Here is a 23,570-nt window from a genome sequence, read left to right on the forward strand (position 1 = left end):
ACAGTGCCTCCTAGGAAGGCTGTGTGGACAAGTGGTTAGAGGGGATGGTCTTTGGAACCCAACACTCCAGTCCCATCTCCCTGAGCTCTGCTATGTGGCTCTGTACACATTACTTAACCTTTCTGACTGTTCCTTTTTCTTGTAGCTAAACAGTCCTCATCCCCAGAGTCTCTCTCACAGAAATAGACACGACAGTAGACAGGACAGTTGCAATACCTCCGACTGTGATAGGTCCTAAGGAGAGTGCCACTGGGCAGTGGTAATGATTCACCTTCCTTCCCTCAAACAAAGAACCCAGCACTTCTGCTAGCAGGTGATGCTGACCTCTCCCAGGGACAACAGGGAACAACAGTCTTTACAAAGAGCAAGCTCCAAGAAATGCCAGCAAAGGCGAGTTGAGGGGAAGTTGGGGCTTCTCAGATTCTCTCCCTTGCTTTCATTTTCCAGCTTTTAGCTGTCTGCCTCCCTCTCTTCTGCTTCCACTCTGTGTGTGTGTGTGTGTGTGTGTGTGTGTGTGTATGTGTGTTTATGCATGTGTATGTGCAGTGTGTATTACAGTGTGTATATATATACATGTGCACATTGGTGTACCTGCTCTTGTGTGCACATCTATATTAAGGCCAGGAGTAGACACTGGGTGTCTTTCACTATTGCTTTCCACCTTACCCTTAGAAATGACCTTTCACTCAGCCTAGAGCCCACTGACTGGCTGGACTAGCAGTTAATGAGCTCAGGGGGATCCCCTGCCTCCACCTACCCTGCACCCTCTATGCCTACAAATTACAGGTGGGTACAACTAGACCCAGCTAGCCCTTGAGTGGCAAGAATCCTTGATCAGGCCCTTGTGCCTACACTGCAGGCACTTTATCAGCTGAGGCTTTCCCCTGCCCCTCTCCTCTAACTTTATACCCCTCTGCCCCTTCCATAGACATCATTTTAATAAACTGGTGATTCTGCTCAACCTAGGGTTTTTACTACAAACCAAAAAACACCCTTCATAGTCCATGGGGGTCCAGGAGGGTGTGTGCTAGTCTACTTTTTCATATTGACTCTAAATTTACCTAGGTCTAATATTGGATTAGATAATACTAGATAAAAGATGGCCATCATAGTAAGTAGGTAAGCATAGATCCTGATTTTTAACCATGATTGTTATTGTATTGTATTGTGTTGTAACAAGCTGTATTGTTAAAGCTTTAGATGCTTCATCTCCCAGTTCAGTCTTCTTGGCTGCATTTCCACATTCTAGCAGGAGAAAACCATGCCCCACATTTCTATATGAATTACTTTGCAATTTGTGGAGTGATAGACTATGATGAATCTGCAGCAGAAAATGGGTTCAGGTCAGAGGCTCTCCCTGAGAATCAGATGTGTCTCCAGAAGGATAAGGTCACTGAAGTCTACACACACATATGGCTCGATTATAGAGAGCATCCACAGTGCCTTCTGGGGTGACAGACAGGCGAGAGCTGTCTTGTGACACTTCTGTGTGACTGTGTCGTGCAGGGTGATTAAAGCCACATCCCTATGTGCGTTCTTCAAAAGCATACTGTGAAGGGTTGACATGTTAACCATAAATTCTCACAGCCCAAGTAGTTGATGCTGCTCGGCCATTTCTCTGTTTCTCTCACTTAAACAGTTTTGCAATTGATACCAAGGAGTCAGGGTTTATCTAAATGGCCTTCAAGCTTTGGGAATCCTTTATTGTTATTACTATTGTTGTGATTATATATGATCTGTTGTTGATGTTATTTTATTATGTTTACACATAAGTCTGCATATGGATATGCTCATGAGAGCAGGTGCCCATTTAAGCCCTGTTTACACTTACTGGTCTAATCAGTTTGAATCAAGTGGCTTTTCTGTAACAGTGTTTGTCTGCTGTGTTCCATCCTTACCATGTGCCAAGCACCTGTGTCACTTTTGAGACACCACTCTGGGATGTCACTTCCACCCTGTGTCCCAGCTCACTGTGGGAGAAGCAAGCAAATAGAAATAAATAAAGTCCTGGAGCCAAATCCTGGCAGAGCACGGGAGAAAAGTTCACTCTAGGTGGGGGCAGGAGAGGGGCTCTCAGAGACCATAATGAGTAAGCCTAGCATGGATCACGTTAATGGAATTCATCTCACTCAAACTATATAACTAAATTACATAATGGTAAGTGCAGGGAAGTGTAATTTCAATATTGATTCCAAAAAAATCCATTTGGAGGTCATCTGTGTTTTGATTCAGTATCCAAGCATTTTCAGAAATGCATATTTTATAAGAACCTTACTTACAGTTTACTGAAAAGCCTAAATAACCAATTTCAGCCATGTATGCCCAAAGATTTTGAAATCAGAAAATACAGGGTTCCAATGGAAAGGGTGGAGTTCAGCTTGTCCCTCACCACACTGCACGGTGTCTCTACTCCAACCAATCCCACAAGCCACACACATAGTCAGCTGCTAACTACACAGAGCCAGGAAGAGGGCCTTCCAAATCATACACGCAATGTGAATGAAGTGAGCTCACCAATTTCTGTCCCATCCTAGGTGGCCTCCACCCACCCCAGCCATTATCAGCATCTAGGGTTGCACTGGGCCCTCCTGGGTGTGGCTCATGGGTGTTATAGTGTTAGCATTTGTACACTCATGCTGGCCTCCTCTGTAGCCTTCCTGTTTCCTTCCTTCCTCTCAAAGTCCTTTCCAGGTCACTGTCAGAGTGGAGGAGTGTTCCAATGCTGATTGTCAGCACATGGCATCACTGTGTGTCATAGCTCCTGTTGTAGAGGACAAATATAGTGACATGTAACAGCCTGCAAGATCCATTCCCAACTACCTATCTCAGCAGCAAACACACACACACACACACACACACACACACACACACACACCATCTGTGTAGGAGCTGCATGTACAACCACATTCACTAAGTCCAAAACCCCAGCCTGCCACTATGATAATCTGTGCCTTTCAGTGTGTGGCCACTGCAAGATGGAATTTCCTCAGTGTCTGCTCTTCCTACATTTGTTCAGAGGTAACTGGTTCCTTCCCATCACCTTTCTGAAACCTTCTGGGTACCACGTCCTGGGCTAGCTGCAGGCTTGGAAGCAATTCTGACCCCAGGCAGAGCCCTAGGTATGTCTCATACAGCTGTGGCCCCTCTGAATCTATGCTCCCCAGGTAGGGAAGCTCAAGCCCTACTTTCCCTCCATGGTCCAGCACAATAAGTATTGGCTAAATGTATGTTATTTAGGTATCGCTAATAACACCAAAGCAAATGGAAACCAGCAACATCAGCTCCTGACACAGTTGAGATGCCTCTCATTGTCTGGTGTGGAGAGGAAGAGAATGCCTTGTTATGTCAGCTAATCTAATAAGCAGAGGAAAGGAATGTTCTCGTGAAATCATGCATCTGCCTTCTGCTGCCATTTGCTGATGGAGAGCCATCTAATTTGATTTTCTCTTTGGGTAAAAGTACAAGATGGTTGCTGTCATATTTCCAATACACACATTGTCCATCTGCCTGCCCCTCTTCATTTTCTCCAGGGGACTTTGACGTCCAGCCACTTTTATAGTAGATATGCATCTTAGAACACCCTGATCTAGCACCCGCTTGGCACCATCTGGAGAGAGGGGTGGACAAAAAGTCGCCCTGGAGAGAGGGAGAGTCCTAGGAATGGACAGAGCCATTGTGTTGCCCTTTTACATTTGTGTATTTCCTTAGCCCTTATTCTGAGCTACACATTTCTCCACTGTTTCACATGGTACCCGAAACACGTGCTCAGCAGACATCACCTGACCAGCTTGGAAGGACTGGTGGCTCCACAAAGCGCAAGAGCACAACGTGTGGGCCAGAACAAGGGCTGAGGAGTTAAGAGCATTTGTTGTTCCTGAATGTGATGGTTTGTACATGCTTGGGCCAGTGAGTGGCATTATTAGGAGGTGAGGCCTTGTTGGAGTAGGTGTGTCACTGTGAGTGTGGGCTTAAGACCCTCATTCTAGCTGCCTGGAAGCCAATATTCTGCTAGCAGCCTTCAGATGAAGTTGTAGAACCCCCAGCTCCTCCTGCACCATGTCTGCCTGGATGCTGTCATGTTCCTACCTTGATGATAATGGACTGAACTCTGAACCTGAAAGCCAGCCCCAATTAAGTGTTGTCCTTATAAGAGTTGCCTTAGTCATGGTGTCTGTTCACAGCAGTAAAACCCTAACTAAGGCACTGCAAAAGACCAGGGTTCAGTTCTAAGCATCCACACAGTATCTTACAGCCATCCATTGCTCCATCTCTGGGAGATTTGATAGCATCTTCTGACATCTGTAGGCACCAGGCATGCATGTGGTGCATAGATGTGCATGCAGGAAAACCACTCATACACATAAAATAAAAATAAATAATCTTATTTTTTTTAAGTACCAACTATGGTGAGGCTTTATACCCAGGTCACCTGTATCTCTTCCTTCCTTGTATCTCTGTTTTTTCCTTTAAATTTAGATTAAGAACAATGTCTAGAGCTACAGCTGAGTTTACTGACCCGAGCCTGTACTCTCAGAGGCCTAACCAGGATCTGGAGTTCAAAGCCAGTCTGGGCCTCTCTCAAGAGACAGAAAACAAATAAATGAACAAAAATCAGAGCACAGACCCCGGTAGTAGCTACTGTAGAGGTTAAATGAGATGCTATAGGCCAAGCAGATGCCTGGCTCAAAGGAAGTATACAGCAGATAGAGACTGCTACAGCAAACCACAACCAATCAAAATGCAGAGTCGTGGACCCCAGTCCAGTGGATACATCTATAAAGCACTCCCAGACCTAAAGCTTAGGGAACTTGCAGAAAATGTGGGGGGAAAGACTATAAGATCTAGAAAGGATGGTAGACTTTTCTGTGAGGTTGTGTCTCCTAGGAATGTCAGAAGCTAAACCCATAGAGTACCACCAACATGGCTGCTCACTGTGAGCTGAACAGAGATAACAACAAAGAACATGGAGAAGTAGAGGGGGAAAGGAAAAAAAAAGCCTCAACCATAGACAAAGGACTGTAGGTGACTAAGGAAAGCTGGCAGCAGGAGAGGTGGCCTTAGCCAAACAATCAGCCCTGGAAACAGACATATAAGTAACATCATGAGCAGGTTATATTTTGGAATATATATGTAGATGCATATATATATATACATATATACATATATATATATATATACACACACACACACACACACACACACACATATATATATATATGCAATAACAAGTGAAAAAAAGAGACCATGAATTTGAAGGAAGCAGCAGCAGCAGGGTGGGGAAGGGATGTATATGGAGAAATGTTATAATTAAATTATAATCTCCAAAAAAATTTTAAAAAGGAAGTGCTCAGCAAAATTTTCCTAGCTTGGGAAGAAGGCTGTGTGGGCGGTCTGTACCACTGGGAACAAAATGGTGAGTGAACGGCCCCTATGGCTTACATTCTCGAGAGCAAAGAGAGGCAGAGTGTAAACAGATCAAATAAACCAAATTGGAATGCTCTACAGGAAACCAAAGGGCTCTGCAGTGGGCAGTGGTGAAGGGGCTGCTTCAGAGTCCACATCAGAGGAGGAGGCCCCAGGGGAGACAGCCTTTACAGTAACTAAGAGAAGGAGGGTCTGAAGAAGTCAGCCACTTGACAAAAAATGCAAAGAACACTCCAGACACAGGATGTTGTAAATGGCAAAGCCCTTGGTGGAATGTTCTAGAATCATCCAGGGGCTACAGTTGGCAAGAGGAAGTGTGAACCAGAGGAGAATCACTCAAGGTAGAAAGCAGGGTGGTGCCATGGGTGGCAGAGCTGCCTAGACTGCCCACCCCAGGACCTGAAGAAGCAGACAGTGGTATTTCAGAACTCTCTGGAGTCCCAGTGTGTATGTGACTGTATCTCCTCTGACTCCAAAGGCATTTCAAAGACAATTAAAACCTGCAAATGCCTCTCAAAGGCTTCGTTCTCCTCCAACCAGTCTGCCCAGCTGGCTTGCTCCTTGCTCCTATTGGCTCTGTGCTAGACATGCCAGCAAGGCTGCTGTGCCCCTGAGAATGGGCCTGCCCAGGAGGCCTGTGCAGCTGCGAAAAGATGAGTACTTCGGGGATGAGCTTTCGTTCTGAGACCCCACTGCCACGGGGGAAGGCCTCTCAACTGCATTAAAAAAAAAAAAAAAAAAGAACTCTGGAGGGTAAGCAAACTCTTGAGAGCTCAGGAGAATCCGTGTGGTGTGTGGTTGTCAGCTGCCAGTGTTTTGTATTTTGCTGCACCCTCCAGAAACACTTGTGGAGAAATACATATCACATCTCAGACCCACCCATTGCCACGGCCTAGCTGACTTAAAAATAGCCATGCGTGTTTCTTGAATGTATTGGAATCCATGTAAAACGGCAATATTACCCTGAACGGGGATATTGTTGTGAACTTGGCTGGAAGAACGCCCAGGAAAAGAGTCTTCTCTGTTACAAACCCAGCATTCCCACCTGCCTGGATTTTGGTCCTTGCCAGGAAACTCAGGTGGAACCAGCTCAAGCCAAAGAGAGGCGTATTGGAGAAGAGAGATGCTGCAGCCCACGAGCAAATGGACCATCTCTCTTCTTCCCGTTATCACCACAAGAAAGCAGATTTGTCTGCTGCCAGCATCCTCTCCAAGTGGTGGACAGCTGTGGCGATAACGCCGCAGGCGCACGCTGAGCCTTGAGAACGTGAGGAAAAGCCTCTTCCCAGTACTCCCAGTACCCCAGGTTCTGCAAAGGAGATCTGCAATTGGCTGGGCTTGGGTCACATGCTTTGTCACTTGACCCCACCCAGGAGAACTGGTGGTATGAAGTGCAATAGCACCAACCGTTCCACTGTACCTCCAGGGACTCAGAACTTGAAACCACTCTGGACTCTACTGCACTGGTAGATCATATCAGATTCTGTTTAGGGCCCTTTCTTTCCCTTGCTGGCTTCCCAATCCCAGATCTTCAGGTCTGCCATGGTCATCCTCAGCCTGGGACACCACCACCTCTATACACTCTGATGAACTTCAGTCTCCTCTTCTCCCTGTTACAGTACAGTGGTATCCCACTCCCTCTGCAATGCTTTCTTGATGCGCTATCTAGTGCACAGTGGTTCACCCAAGAACACAGCTCCCCTACTCTGAAACAATTCCTTCTGTCACTGTACCAGGCTGTGGCATCCTCAAGAGCAGAGGCTGGTGTAATTATCTTTGTGACCCAGCAGCTAAAACCAGTGCATAGTAGGTATGCATTGCACTGAGCAGGATGAAAAACATGCTCATAATCTCAGACTGCAAAATCATTTATAACCTAACTATCATATGCAGTATCCTCACTGAAGACCTGGTGACTGTCATGGTTTTATTTGGGGACACAAGGATTTTCCTGAATTTATCTTATCTTGGAAATTCAGATTTTGGTGTGTCCAAGTCAGGGGTTGTTGTTGTTGTTGTTGTTGTTGTTTGGGGGGTTGTTTGTTTGTTTAGGGTTTTTTTGTTTGCACCCTGCATCACTTACAATATTTAGTTATTGTTTTACCCTCTCCTGTGATATCTCACTATTAATAGCTGGATCTCTCACCTGTGAGGAATATATCTTTGGATCCAAAGCTGTTTGCCCTGCAAGTGGCTTCAGCACTGATTGTAGTTTGTGGAACAATGTGACATCTGGGGATGGGTTTTCCCAACTTGGAAATCTGTGCCCCTATAATAAAGTATGGGATTTGGGGCAAGGGATATGGTATGCACTGTGCTGGGGTGTTATTGTAGAAAATATTTAAAGTCAATTGGGGGTTTCTACCCTGCCTGAGATCATCTAGTTCCCAGATTAAAATCACAAAACTTTTATATTTGTAATAAACCTTTACAGCACTAGGCCTGAGCAGATATCTGCCCTCTGTGCTATTATGTCTACCTCCCTGCCAATAACTCTGAGATATGACTTGCCATGTTCCATGTGGGCTGCTCTTACTCTGGCTGGCCAGCCCACATGGCCAGTTCTTATGATCCCTTACTGCAGTGTCTTCTCCTCCCTCCACCATCTCTTTCTCTCTCCTCTGATGATGGTCTTATATCCCAAACCTGGGAACTGAAAGCCCACCTACCTCTCTTCTGCCCTGCTATAGGCTGTTGGCATCTTTATTCAACCAATAATTTTAAATTAAGGATGCAGGTCATATAGCATTACTTGGTGGATGTAAGGATTCTCTTGCCCCTAAAGGCAACAAGACCTTGGAGGCCTGTATTTAGCATTACAATACATAGCAACAAACCAAACCTCTACGGGGTCTGGTGGTGGTAGGATACGGTGGGGGGTATGATGTGTCATGGAGGTATGATGTTGGGGTATGTGTGTCCAGGTACATGGTGAATGCTAAACTTTGCACCTGAGAAGAATGGAATCAGAAAAATGAAAGGGACCTCAAAGGGACCACATGAACAACTTCTCAAAACATCTGTTGTAGGCTGACTCCTACTTGGGTGCCCTCTAAATTCTCCCTGGAAACCTGAATAGGTGAAGCCCTTTGTGAGCCTCCCTGGGGTATCTCATCCCCACCCCTGAGAGGTTCTCGGCAGTCTATCCATACATGGCACACTCATCTTTTTCTGTCATTTCTGTTTCCACAGGGGACTCATTGCCAATGGCTTCACAGAGACCCATTATCTGCAAGATGGTACTGATGTCTCTCTCACTCGAAATCACACGGTAATTCCTGCATGTTTGGGCCAACAGAACTCTGTGCATGGACTTTGTGCTGACACTTTTGTAGCTGTTTTGTTCTGAGCTAAGCACACTCCCAGATTCTTCATCTTGGCCCCAAGAATCCTGGGAAAAGCCAGGCTCACATTCCAGCTCTCAGGAAGCTGAGACAGGAGGATCACCGAGGTTAGAAGCTAGTGTAGGTTATAGAGTAAATTCTAGGACAGCCTGGACTACAAAATGAGACCCTTCCCCAAAACAAAAACAAAAACGGCTTTTTAAGAAAGATTTTTTTCACTCCAGAAGACCCAACAAGCAGCTGAAAGAGTCAGATGCAGATATTTGCACCCAACCAATGGACAGAGGCAGCTGAATCCCATTGTTGAATTAGGGAAGGCTGAAAAATGCCAAGGAGAAGGGTGACCCTGTATGAGAACGAGCAGTTTCAATTAATCTGGACCTCCTGAGATCTTTCAAACACTGGACCACCAAACAGATAACATACACCAGCTGATATGAGGCCCCTAACACATATACAGTAGAGGATGGCTGGTTCATTCAGAGATGATGCACCTAACCCTTAAGAGACTGGAGGCCCCAGGGAGTTTAAAGGTCTGGTGGGGTAGGGGTTGGGGGAACATGCACATGGAGACAGGGGGTGAGGAGCGGGTATGGGATGTGGAATAGTTGGAAGGTGGAGAGGGGGGAATAAAATATGGAATGTAAAAATAGTTAATTTTTTTTAAAAAGAAAGAAAGATTTTTAGCCAGACGTGGTGAAGTTGACTTTTAACCTCAGCACTTTGGGGAGGCAGAGGCACATGGATCTCAGAGAGTTCAAGACCAACTTGGTTTATACACCCAGAGCTACATAGTGAGTCCCTGCCTAAATGCAAAATTGGAAGAGAAGGAGGAGGAAGGGGGAAAAGATGATAAGGAGGAGGGGGAAAAAGAAGAGGAGGTTGTTGTTATTTACCAGAAAGCTTGACCAGAGTTAGAGGTGACTTGGCAAGCAGTCCTGCCTGTAACTTAAATTTTTTTCAAACCTTACTTATAATAATGGTTCTTAAACACTTCAACCTCCCTTGTAGCCCACCACTCACACCTGTAATCCAAACACTTGGGACACAGGAGAATGACAACAAACCCAAGGCCAGCCTAGGCTATATAGTGAATTCCAGATTAGCCCAGGCTATAGTGAGACCCTCTCTAAAATTAACAGAATGATATGTGGGGATGGGGATAGCCAGAGCTTTGGCTACTAAATTTGGGCCATGGGACCCCAAAAGGCTTCCCAGGACCCAGAGCTGAGAAGAGAAGCAAGAGAACGAATGAATGCGACTGAGGATGAATATAAAGACCAGGTGCTAGCACGGAGAAGAAAGAACTGAAGTCTGCAGTTAGAATCTCATAAAGATTGGCTTCTCAGGGAAGCTCTTGTGAAGAACTCTCCCAGCCTACAGAAGGCAAGAAAGAATTGTCTGCCAGGTGCCATGAACTGAAAGAATATCATTCTCTCTCTCTCTCTCTCTCTCTCTCTCTCTCTCTCTCTCTCTCTCTCTCTCTCTCACACACACACACACACACACACAGAGAGAGAGAGAGAGAGAGAGAGAGAGAGAGAGAGAGAGAGAGAGCCCCATGCAGCTTTTCACATGTGTTATATGCATTGGGGATGTGTTGGCCCGTATCCAGAGTCTGATATCATCATCATCTTCATCATCATGCTGGTATTCCCAGTCAGATATTGACCTCAAAGCTACTCCCAAACCAGGGAAGTCTACTTGAGCCCAGGCTGAATCCAGGGTTAGAGTGTTCCCTAGAGAATTTTCTACAGCCCCAATGTATGAGATGACTATACAAAAAGGAAAAAAGGGGAATAAAATTTTAAGGATGAACCCTAAGGCAAAAATCACAAGCCAGACAATGAACAAATGCACTGTGAAGGAGCTCCCATGGGCAGACAGAGAGAGAAAACAAGTCCTCCCCAGAACAGAGATAGGAGAAGAGCCAGAGGGAAAAAATTGGAAGAACAAGATAGATCTAATGGAAATTCCACAAATGTACAACACTCGGTGTAGAAAAGAAGCAGTAATCAAATAGAATGTGACAGTGGTGTCCCCAGATTGAACGAAGCTATGAACCTTCACAAAAATCCACCAGTCCTGGGAGAAAAAAAAAAAAAAAACCAGAAATGCTCTAGGGTGATTTACAGAGAACCTGCAGGATTTCAAAGAGAATGTCTTAAAACTGCCTGAGACAAAGCAATTTGTAGCAAATGAGGACAACCGAACCAACAGTTCTCATCAGCAATGATGGAGTTAAAACTACAGGGAGTGAGAGGCTCTACCAGCAGCTGACTGAGAAAGATGGCAGATATCTGTAGCCAACCATTGGACTGAAGTCGGGGACCCCTGAGTTTGGGGAAGGTTTGAGGGAACTGAATGGGATGGCAACCCCATAGGAAGACCAACAGTGTCAACAAACCTGGACCCCCTCAGAGCTCCCAGAGACTGCGCCCCCAACCAAAGAGCACACATGAGCAAGTCTGTGCCCCCTTACCCCACACATATGTAGCAGAGGACTGCCTTGGCTGGCCTCAGTGGAAGGAATATATAATCTGGTAGAGACTTTGATACCCCAGAGAAGGGGAATTTCCCCCAGTTAGGGGGAACACCCTCTCAGAGGCAAAGGGGAGGAATGGGGTGAAGAACTCTGGGAGGGAGGACTGAAGGGGGCAACATTGGGATGTAAATAAGTAGAATAATTAATTTTTAAAACTACAGGGAGAGCTACAGTAGCTAGCACCCTAAACTCTATGTTGAAATGACTTTCCAAAGCCAAGAGTGCACAGCCACACCTATTCAACAAGTCAAGAACTTACCACTCCCAGAGCCTAACAAAGGCTATCTAGGCAAGAGTGCCCTGCACAGAACAGCTCAGCAAGAAGGAAACTAAATGCCAGGGTAGGAGGTTGAAGGCAATGGCAAGCAAAACAATCGCACCAAATAAATCTATTTAAAATAACAGTTAGGAGGGACTATGTTTAGGCGTTCTCAAACAAGACGGAGAAGTAGACTTGAAACAGTTTAAGAGTTTGCCTTGTACTAAAAATAATAGGCATGCTGATTAGCTTTGATAAGTAAAATATGAGGCACCTGAACATTTTCAGAATAAACATCCAAAGAACAGAAAAACAGTGTATTCTTCCAAATAACAGGCTATCAATGGAAATCTTGTTTCAACCTAGTGCAGGGCAGGATAAAAGGAAAAGACAGGAAAAGAAAGAGGATAAATATAAAACAGGAAGGAAAAAGATTAGAATAATATAACGTATGAATCTCATTGTATGTAAATAGGTTAAATAGACTTGTTAAGACCCATAGTCCCATGTATAAAATAGAAAGAAATCAAAGAATCAGTAGATAGATCTGAATTTAAAAAAAATAAAATAAAGCACTTGTAGTTGTACTGACATCAGACAAGCTAGTGAAGTAGCAAGAGGGGCGGGGAAAAAGGGAGAGAGAGACATATTAGTGGCCAAGAGGTCGTTATGTAATGAGAAAGAAACAAGTCAAACAAACATTCTAACCCATGAGAGAGGGGTCCCCTCAAATACTGACATTCTGGTCATGCCAACTAAAGCATCAGCCAAGCTATGGCAAAGATATGGAGCCAAAGAGCTGGCTCCCTGAATAGGGTCAGGGCAGAGCAGCTAGGCCTTGTTGCTGGTGAGGAGTCAGATGCAGCCTTGGGAGTTTGATTCTTGTTGACTCAGACTGGAAAACAAAGGGAATTCGCTGACTCGTCTCCTTGCCCCTTCTAATCATCCCTCAATGGGTCAGCCTGAATTTAAAGTTACATGTGGAGTGAGAACCACTTGGCCGGAGTGCTTTGGTTGTTTTTAATATAACAACAATTAGGGCCAGCCGCCTGACTCAGAGAAGTGGCTGACATTAACTCTGGAATCAATCTCCAGTGTCTCCTCCCCAAGATGAAATGTTTGAGTTTGTCCTTTGCTGGCTACATCTAAGGAAGAATTATCTTTTGTGCTGTCACTCCTAATATGGCCTGTGGGTGACCATAGGCATGCCATGTGGGCTATTCACATTCCCACAGAAGCCCTGGGGAGACTGGAGTAGCCGGCCAGCTCTCTCAGTGCCTACAGTGTTTGGTAATAACATATCTGTCTGTTGCCCACATGTTGACTGGACAACTGCTTGGGCCATGCTCTGTACCCACCACTGAGAATACAGCAGGGTTAAATACAGGTGAGGAGACTCACGGAGAGAAAGGAGGGGACGGGTGTGGTTCCAGCACCCACAGCTGTCTGTACTAAGTTTCCTGATGGAAAGGTTACAAGGGCCTGATCTTGTCTGAGGTGTCAGAGAAGGCTGCATGGAGGAAAGAACTTGTGGACCAAAATTTAAAGCTGGAGGAGGCATTCACCCAGGGTCAGGAGAAGGAGAGCATTCCAGGACACTGCTACAGTTTTTCCAGTGCAGGGAGGGTGGGGGAAGAGGGGAGAGAGGGGAGCGGCAGCGTTATGCAAAGGTGACCAAGCTTAGAGTGACTTGGAACAAAGTCATGATAGAAGGATGTTTGGAAGCCACTGAAATGTCCCTTTAAGGTGTGTCATGGGTATGCTGGGGCTCTGAGGGCTTGGGAGAGGCTATGATAGGACCAGGCAAGTGGCTCGCCTAGATGAGCTAGAGGTTGAATAGACAGTCTCTACTATAAAGACCAGGTGTATTGAGATGGAGAGAAGGCAAGAAGTCTAAACATACCTAGAAGAATCACTCATGGAAAACCAAGGGAGTTTCCAAGGCCATTTATAGGCTGTGGTGTCCGTCTTACTCTAATGGTATCAAAATTTGTAGGACTTCTTAGATATGGGTCTTCAGTTTGGGTTCAGTAGCCTTAGGCCTTAGGACAGCAGCCATGGTTCCACTCTAACTGGGTATAAACCCCAGCTTGGCTGGAGTGCTTCACCAGACATGTAATGCAGAGGCAAAGCAGCAGACACAAGGACCGCACACAGCCAGGCCTTTGGGAAGGTTAGCGCACCACCATGGTGACAGCAGCTTACAACAGCCCATTACTCTGTTGTACCCTGAGATCCTCTGAATCTTGTGGCTAGGCAAGAGATGGGGCTGCATCTGGAGTGGGTACGTGAGTGAATACTTTAGCCACTGGACTCTCGAGGCTCAGGAATGTCCATCAAAGGCAGCTGGGCCTGAAGGTCTGCTAACTCTGCCCACCCCGTTCCCTTCCCTCCTGGTATCTACATGAAACCAACCCCTGGATCTGGAACTGCACTGTAGAAATGAATGAGGGTATGCAAGTCAGGGGTGCACCTTTCTCTCTGGCAAGTCAGCTCCTCTTGCCCTCCTCTATTCCTTTATGCCATAAAAATATGTGGTCCAGGGGAGAGCAGTTAGCAGAAAGAGTGCACAGTAGCTGACTTAGGCATACACTTGTTTTAGTATTTGCAAAAATGGCTTACATCTTACAGATTACTTCTCCACACCATGTTTCTTAGATCTCTAAAACCCCAGTGGATTAAAAGCCATTCCATTTTACAGATTTAAGCACTGAGACACTCACAAGTCTCAGCCCAAGACTTGCAGCCCAGGTTGATCTTGGCAGCATCACAACCACAGATGGGCTTCTTGACCTCTCAGAAGGTCACAATGAACAGGAGTGTGACACCTTCATCCATTCATCCAGATTCCGGTACAGCCAAGTAACTACAGTGGTCCCTATGGTTAGGCCTGAGCATTCGGTCACCAGACATGGTTCTTGTTAGAGCTGGAGAGCAGAGACAGTCCTGGGAGGATGGGTGTGCCCACTGTCTTCTCCACAGTTGCATCCTGGGCACACATATACTCGGGGCTAAGCATGGGACAGATGGCTTTGCCAACATACAGGCTTGCAAAGTCACCGTTCCCTTTGCTTGAGGTATGTGCTCTTGTTGGCGATTGGTGTTCTGTATGAGAGAATAAAAGCCTGACCTGATGAACTGTGGAGTGGCCGGACACACACACACACTCGTTCATATTCATTCATTCTCTCTCTCTCTCTCTCTCTCTCTCTCTCTCTCTCTCTCTCTCTCATCTGCATTTTTTTCTTCCTTTGGAAGTAACTCCTTTCTCCTTTGGTCCCATGAGTGATGACAGCATGAGACTCTGCAGGAGAGTGTAGAGCACAAGCTTCCATTGTAGGTGGAAGCTTTTTCTGAGAAAGGAGAGGCTCAGGAGGGTACAGGGCATATGTCCCTAGCAGTGGGGCATAGTGGGGAGCCTTCCTGGAGTGAACAGGCCGTGGTTCGAAGTTCTACCCTGCCATCTGCCACCTCTGTTACCTTTAATGGCAGTTAAACAATCATGACCTCAGCTTCCACATCCTTTGGGCAAGAAGTTCACTGGAAAAGCATGGTTGGCCTTAGATGGCCCCAACTTCTTTCCAGCTAAAAACATCTTTCCTTAAAATATCAAATCAACTGTATTGACTATGAAAGTGGTGGTCAAGGCCCTTGGAAGCTCATCGAAAACACCATTCTCTTACCACACCCTCCCAGACGCTGTCTTCTAAACGTCCTTTTAAATCGCAAAGTTGGGCCACTTTTGCAACCACTTCAGCATATAAAATCCCCTTTCTCCTAGTCCACAGAGAGGGGGGTAGCAGGAGTTTGATTTGACTTCCCGCAGGGCATGGAGTTGAGGGCTACCAATTTTCAGGTTCAAGAGTTGTTACTCCAGCTTCCTGTTACCCACCATTAGGTTTGATTGATAGTATTAAGCTGAAGGAAAACGGTATTTTACTGGAGTGGGGAAACGCATTCGGTTAAATAATAAGTGTATAAAATGCACCGCTGGAGCTTTTGTGAAGGGAGAGATGTAATTTTGTGGTTGTGCATGTTCAAGACTCTCTTCCCCATGAGGTTTTGTTGGGAGAAGCAGAATGCATTGGATCAGCAGAACGAAGCAAAGAAGATGGTCCTAGGAGGGCATGATCTCGTTCAGAACATCTTTAGAGTCAGGGGGCTGTGCAGTTGGGTGCTTTGGGGGCAATCAGAGAAAGGAGAGGGTTGAGGTCTGAGATGGCTATACAGAGGCCAATAGCCACATTTACCCAGCAAGGACCCCTGTGGTAAGGCAGATCCAGGGTTCTCTAGGTTGGGCACAGATCTCTGACTGCTGGGTGCCTGTCATGTCTCCTGCTGTGTGGCACATCCAGAACCTATGGGCCAAGTGTTCATATGCCTAGAAGATCTGATTGGTCTGAGCATCTGAGAGTCTAAGCATAGGGACCAGCTGATTTCAGATACAGGTACATACTAGCCTGTGGACCAAAGTGAGTTTTGCTGGTCTCCACTCAGGGACCTGTAAAGATCCCTTTGCCTCTGACCCTGCCTTAGGAGTCAAGGTCCCTACAGGGTCATAAAATATAACTCTACCACAATCCAATTTCTCAACCAATACATGGAGGGCCCAACTCTGTCTTTCTGAGTCATGACGTTATCCAGACAGTGACTCACAACTTCATCAAAATGAAATCATGTTCATTTGCATGTGGTGAGTCATGTTGAAAAAAACTGAATTTCAGGAAATTGGAATTGTCTGGGAGAATCGAGTGACTGTGCTCTGCAGTCTAAGAGGTTAATCCCTGTTAGGAGTGAGCAAGGGGCTCATGAGCTAACTCAGGTAACCTGAGAAGTAAGTTGTGAGCGCTCATGACAATGAAGATGGGTAGGGTAGTTGACTTCAAGGAATGGTTTATGAACACTAAACTCCACTTCCCCTGCTTCATAAAAGCAATATTTCAAGTTATTGAACTGAAAATTAGTTTGATACTAATTTGTTCTCAGCCCGCGCTTTAATGAGCTTGTATTCCTGTGTATTTAATTAGAAAGTACACTTGATAAATAATCCATTAACAACAGAACCTGAGAACAAATGAGTTTCAAATTTCAGAAGTCAGTAATTATTGTCACTGTGTGGTTTATCATCCCCTCCCCCAAATGAGGGAAACTCTTAAGACAGATCTCAAAGGCTAGTGATCCCACTCATCTGGGCAGCCCAAACTCCAATAGCAGCTGCTATGCTGTCCTACTCAGTGTCTCCTTCAGCTTTGACATTCCTACAGGGGCCCAGGGCTAGAACCCACCCCCCACCTCCAGCCTGTATAGCACAGCCTGGGAGGGGACCAAGATCCCCCTGATGCCCTGAGATATTTCTGTCCAGTTACATGCATCCCTCGTGTGAACAAACTTTTACATGACTCCCTGAAAGTAAAGGGGAAGAGCAGGGTCATTCAAAATGTACACAGGCGAGGAGGCACACTCCTATCCTTGTCTCCCCTCCTTGATGTTCTACGAGATATCTGATGTGGCTGGCCAAGCAACCACATCCCCTCTCAGTCCCTGAATTGAACCAAGCCACTGCTCACTGAAAATGACAGTCCCATGGAGGAGAGAGAGATTGCTAGGCACTCCATGCTCCTGTGTCAGCATGGGTGCTCCCTGAACTGTGTGCCCCTCCATCGGCCACTGCCTTTGCGGTTTTCCATCTGTAGGTAATTTCTTCTCCAGCCCTGACCTCTGGACACCAGCTGTCCATACCACAGCATGTGCAGTGAAATAATCTTCGGCAAGAAAAAGCAGAGTTCATGATGGAACCTGGAAAACATTATGCTGCGTGAAAGAAGCCAGGCACGGGGCCATGTATTGCAGGCTTCCATTTACATAAAATGAACAGAACATGCAAATCCATAGGGACAGAGGGGAGACTGGTGGTTGCCAGGGGTGGTGAGGAGGGACTGTGGGGTTCCAGGTGTCTCTGTGGGGTCATTAAAATGCTCTGAAATGAGATGGTGGAGATGGTTGTGCATCCTTATGGATTTCAGTGATGGAGGACTTCAGGTACTCTGTGTACTCTAAGCAGGACACCATTACAATGCTGACATGCCGTGCCTTAAAATAGTGAAATGTATGGCAGGGGAATGTAATCTTAATTGTAAAAGAGAATTAGCTCTGATGGCTATCCAGTTGTCACGTAGAGCAATTGTAATTAAAAGAGTGGAACTGGCTTAGGAGTGGACAGTTGAGCCATCCTTGGTGGACTATAAAACAAAGAAGAGACATAGACATACCCTGAGTATTCCCATATGCTATGTTTGAATGTCTTGCATGCTTGGTCACTAAGTCCTCAGCTGGTGGTTCTACTGGGGGAGGCCTTGTTGTAGGAAGTGGGTCACTAGGGCTAAGCCACTCTCTACTTCTTTGTTGTCACGGAGGAGCAAGCAGCATCCCTCTCTGCCAAGAAGTCCACTGTGCCTCCCCTGCCACAATGGACCAGGAGCCGAAAGAAATTCTTTCTCCTTGAAGTTTCTACCAGGTATCACAGAAACAAGAAAAGTCACAAGCATAGCACTTGCCAGAGTGTTGGGAGAAAACTGATGCGCAGTGGTGACTAATGGCTGGTGTGAGCTTGTAGGAGCCAGCATAAACTAGGCCTGTACTTCCAGGTTGTAAATAAATCCTGGGGAGATTAAAGAGCTACTCTCAAGACTATGTAAATAGAAGAAAATAAAAGGCATGTACCCGTGACCTCAAAGAAAGCTGTCTTTAGTAACAGTAAATTTAGGGGACAAAAGAGACTCGAATTTATAAAGCCAGAAACTCTGGGCAGTAATGGTTGGGTTCAAAGAATTTTCTTGCACAATATTGGCAATAAAATATTAACATCCTGAATCTATATAAAGAACTCTAAAGTCAGAAAATAAAAAGCTCAAACAGCACTACCTGTCTCCCTGCAGCCTTCTCACCTCCCTTCATCCTTTGCCTTTTAGATGACCCAAGAATTTTATCCTCTTGTATTGTTGAGATGAGATTATCTTAGCAAATTTCTCATGATAGCAAGGATTTCCCTGTTACTCAAATTCATCTGGTGTTTGTTTGTTTGTTTGTTTGTTAATTGATAGTGACAGTGGTGGTGGTGGCAGTGGTGGCGGTGCATGAGTTTATGTGTGCCACATGCACTCAGGTGCCCATGGAGGCTGGAAAAGGGTATCAGATCTGCTTCCCTGGAACTGAATTACAGATGGTTGTGAGGTACAGAGCCGGCGCTGGGAACCAAACCCCCATCCTCTGCAGGAACAGCAAATGCTCTTAGCCACTGAACCATCTTTCCAGCCCCAGTCATTTTTCTTAGCAAACTTAAGATTGTATTTGTGAATGACTGTCATCAGTAGGAGCAAGGCACCTGTGAGGTGACATGGGCATGTCAGAGGCAGGCTGAAACCTTATTGTCACTTAGAAGGAATGGTCCCTTTCTTACAAAAAGCTGCCATGCTGCTGGAGTCCTGGGTGAGGAGTGCTGGGTATGAGCGGCCAGTCCTTGTCAATCAGCTGTTTAATTGGAGCTGCGACTCAACCTTTTTTCACCAGCACAATTAACCTTGAATCTGGACAGAGATCTGTCCTCCCAGGAGGCATCTGTACTGAGGTTTCTTTGAGGATGTTACCTACAGGGATTTTTTTTTCTTCTGAGACCTCCCTCAGTGACCTTGCTCCTAAGCTCTGTATAGGTGACTCTGTGAGATCTCTTCTTTCATTCTTCACCATCCCTGTCTGCTCTTAAGTTCCTAAGCCATCCATTCTGGCTAGGATTTAGTGCATCTCACAGTGTGCTTAAATACCCCCATCATTTCCTCTGCTTTTTTACTGGAAACAATTTACATGAGGGAAAACCAGGGGTGTCAGTGTGATTTGTTCTACTGCTGCGTTTTGTACAACAGTGGACATCAGGGCTCTCCTTGGGGGGTGACAGACATGTGAGAATGGAGGCTGATCAAACGTGTCCAAACCCTTCTGATAGTCTCTAAGCAGGTCTGATACTCTAACCATAGGCTTGGGCAAGTCACACTGGGCTTAGCATTGAATGGTAAGGCAGCCTATGTCATACAGTATGTCCTATAGCTAATGTAAGGAGAGGAGATTAGAGAAACCTGGATGATTCTAAGTCGGAGGAAGATGTATTGATTGATAGATTAATTGATTGATTGATTGACTGATTTCCCCTCGATCCCTTTCAGGATCATTGTTACTACCATGGACATGTGCAAGGCGATGCTGCATCAGTGGTCAGTCTCAGTACTTGCTCTGGTCTCCGGTAAGTGGATGTGACCACCAAAGCTCCGATTTAACCAACTGTAGACCACCCCTGTCTCTGCACTCACTTGAAGGCCCTGAGAGAAGACACGTGGACAATACAAGTGTTCCTCAGCCTAGGCTAGAGGGATGAGGCCTGTGTAGCTACTTGCAAATTACACAGCTGATCCAGTATCTTCACTTCCCCTTCATTTCCCCCTCTTTAAATTCTGTTCTCCAGCTGGGATGGTGGGGTGGGGGTCTGAGAACCACAGAACCTACCTGAGTTTCAGCAGCCAAGCATGGGCTGGGGCTGAGGCTTTGGCTCAGTGATAAAAATGCCTAGCTACACAAACCCATACATCCAGTCTCCAACACTGCCAGAAAATGAAAGAACACAGTCATTGCGTGAAGGAGCTTTTGTGTTCATGGCCCTGATGCTTGAAACCTCCAAGTGCTAAGAGATGTGGTATTGTTTATTAATATCATAGCATCTTGCTTAATCAAAACATATTTAATCCCTGCCTTCTCACTGGGGAAGAGTAAACACTAACTTAACATTGACCATGTGGAGTTGACCTCAGGCCCACCTGAGCAGGTTTTTCCTGAGCTGTGGATAAGAGTAGGAAGTGATGACCTCTGTCACCCTGGAGTTACCCCCATCCCTATCCTTCCATGTCAACCTGTCACTACTGGGGAAGCTACTTGTCTTGACGTTTTTTGTTTTTTTGTTTTTTTTTTTTTTTACTATACTTATGGGCTGAGTTGTGAACTGTCATCTGGCCAGGGCACCAGAGTGAGGCTCTATGGGAGGGAGGAGAGAAAAAAAAAATGTACCAGCTTAAATGACAGGGTGGGATTGTGTTTTATATGTCTACAGTAACTGCCATTTCTGTGAATTCCTTAAGGATCTGGGGAGAATGAGACACACATTACACACATGCCACAGCCTACAGACACATAACAATACAACACACACACAAATGAACATGTAATCGACCGCTTACCACACACACAAACACTGAATTGCTTTACGCATCTTTGACATGGTATCGATGGAATCCCATTGAGCTTCAGTGTATCTCTTGGTCTAAGAAAGGAAGGCAGCGTCTTGTTTTCATTCACTTCTCTCTGGTTACTCATTGGTTCATGGGGCACTACCCCATCTCCAGTGCTATTCTAGACCTTAGGGATACCACAGTAAATAAACTGTGTTCCTGGGAGGGGGCAATGGACAGAGAGTGGGTGACAGAAGCCATCATGAAGAGAAATGAAGCTGATGAAAAGGATAAGAGGAAGTAGTCCAAGATGCAAAGATGAAGGCAAGGCACAGATGTTGCAGGAAGCAAGAAATAGCATGCACACGACACTAGAGCAAAGCAGCAATGCTTGGCTGAAAAAGGAAGAAGAGAAGTGGCAAAGGAAAATGACATCAGAGGGGACAGTAGAAAGAGCATGGTAATGCAGTCTGACACAAGAGAGAGTTTGGGGTGTACAGGAGCCAGGGTTCATAGAAATCAAGATCAATTGTAGAAGAGACACAGGTAGGCAGAGCTTGGTAACAAAATGAGGGCAAACCTTATCCTGGTTTTAATAGAACAGGTCTCCCAAAGGCTTATATGTTGGAGCATTTGGTCCCCATTTGGTGATGCTGACACTGGAGGTTACGGGGCCTTTAGAGGGGCAGACCAGCTGCAAAGAGTGAATCACTGAGTGGGGGAAGGCTGGACTTTACAACCCTTCGCTGCTTCCAAATGACCTCCCTTTCTCCTCCCCAGTCAACCCAGTTCTAAGCCTCTCCCATCACATGCCGTAAGAGTATATCCTAAACCAAGAGCTGGAATAACCCTTCGTTTCTTAGGTTACTTCCTGTGGGGTATCTGATCACAGCAACCAGAAAGGTAGTCTGTGAGGTGAAGGTGAATAGACCATTGAGGGTTGGCAGGCTGAGACCGCTGGTGGAAACACAGTAATCAGGCAGCAAGCCAGCTGTGGGACCATGGACACCTCGTTGGCCCTAAGCTCCATCCCCCCATGTGCAAAGAAGAAAAGGACATCTTCAAACTGTCTTAAAGACAAACAACCTGATGGGAAGGCAGACCCTGGCCATTGGAAAGTTCAGAAGTCTTCAGGCGAGGTTGAACCCAGGATCTCAAATAGTGGTATCAGACTTGACTTCTCTCGAACTACAGCTTTGACTTTCTTCTGTGATGGTTTATTCTAAGACAGCGTCTGTCTGTCTATTTGTTTGCCTGTTTTTAAATTTTAGAAAGATTTTGTTTACCTTTTAACATTTATTTTCATTTTTGAGATTATAATTAAATGCAATAGTTTTCCCTTCCATTCCTGCCTCTAAGCCTTTCCATAACTGCCCCCCCATGTTATCCTTCAAATCCATGGCCTCTATTTTTACTAAATGCTACTGTATGCATATATGTGATTGTGTGTGTATATATATTCATAACTATAACCTGAGACAATATTTTAGCTTGAACCACACAAAATTCCTCAGAGTAGGTGACTGAAACTTCCCACAGCCCAAGAGGCTGAGTTTAGGATCAAGGTGCTGACATGATACGTTTCCTTCTGAGAGCTCATCTCTGGGCTTTTGTTTGGCACTGTGTTAATATACACTCATGACTTCCTTCTGTGTGTGTGGAGATAGGAAGCTCTGGAGTTGGTTCCCTTTGTAAATCCTTCCTGTGACTCTGCTCTCATGCATGCCCTTAACCAAACTCCTCATCTCTCTGAAGGCTCCAATCCTAACACTACCACACTGGAGGCTATGTGAATTGATGGTGCCAGGGACTGGCACTTAGACTATAATGAGCACAGTTTAGTTTTCATCATATTGAATTATATTCTGATGGCAAGAAGCTGCTGGCATTAGTAAGCTTATATCCTGAGGGGGTAGGGATGGAAGCGTGAGGACTTCTCAAGTTCAGCAAACATCTCCCAAGTGCATCTTAATTGTGCTGACGAGTTCATTGCCCACCCTTGGGAGAGTCACAGTGGCACATGGATAGATGCTCTGGCTCAAACCTTATGTGTTTAGTTTTGCTGACACAGAATAGGAAAGGATTGGCAGCATCAAGAGCAATGGTGAACATTAGCAAGAAGGACAAAGGGAAACCAAGGATGCTGAGCTTGCCATGGTGGAGCGACACTGAGATTCCTGATCAGTGGGGACATCCAGTTGTCAGGGGGTCTCTATGAAGACATCAAAGTCTGGATGAGTGCCGAGAACAAGGTGGACACATTTGATTAAAAAACAGTTTATAAGCCAGTGACCATAGCTATCTAGAACTACTGTACAGGGGGTTCCCAGAGTAAGACTCTAATGTAGGACCTCTCCTGGGGGCATATAAAGAAATATGTATGTACCCCAGGTGGAGAAGACATTCATAGACCTGAGAAAGGCTTCTATCCCTGTAAACTGCTAGTCAAGCCAATGCATGTGTTGGGGTTACTCACGGGAACATGGGTGGCACCACAGGGAAATCTTTGGAGCAACTTACAGACAGCTACTACAGAAGAGCTTCCTAGCCCATGGCCCATTCCTTCCTTGTCTTGATTTGTTTAGCTTTACCATTTTATTTCTTAAGACAAGGTCTCACATAGCCAAGGCTGTCCCTGAACTTGCTATGTAGCCAAGGCTTGTCTTGATTTCTAATCCTCCTGCCACTGCCACCCTGGTGCTAGGATTACGAGCATGTGCCACTACACCTGG

At 45.7% G+C, this 23,570-nt stretch overlaps 1 protein-coding gene across 1 annotated transcript in view; it reads left to right on the plus strand.

Moving 5' to 3' along the window:
* The window catches only part of Adam12 (ADAM metallopeptidase domain 12), a 356,891-nt gene that overhangs the window by 210,043 nt on the left and 123,278 nt on the right, over nt 1-23,570 (plus strand). The window contains exons 4-5 of the mRNA XM_021167906.3: nt 8,617-8,695; nt 19,786-19,862. Coding sequence (XP_021023565.1) covers nt 8,617-8,695; nt 19,786-19,862 — 156 coding nt within the window. The remainder of the gene's footprint in view (nt 1-8,616; nt 8,696-19,785; nt 19,863-23,570) is intronic.

The sequence above is a fragment of the Mus caroli genome, unplaced genomic scaffold, assembly GCF_978045245.1.
Source record: "Mus caroli unplaced genomic scaffold, Mus_caroli_1 scaffold_8, whole genome shotgun sequence".
Lineage (NCBI taxonomy): Eukaryota > Metazoa > Chordata > Mammalia > Rodentia > Muridae > Mus > Mus caroli.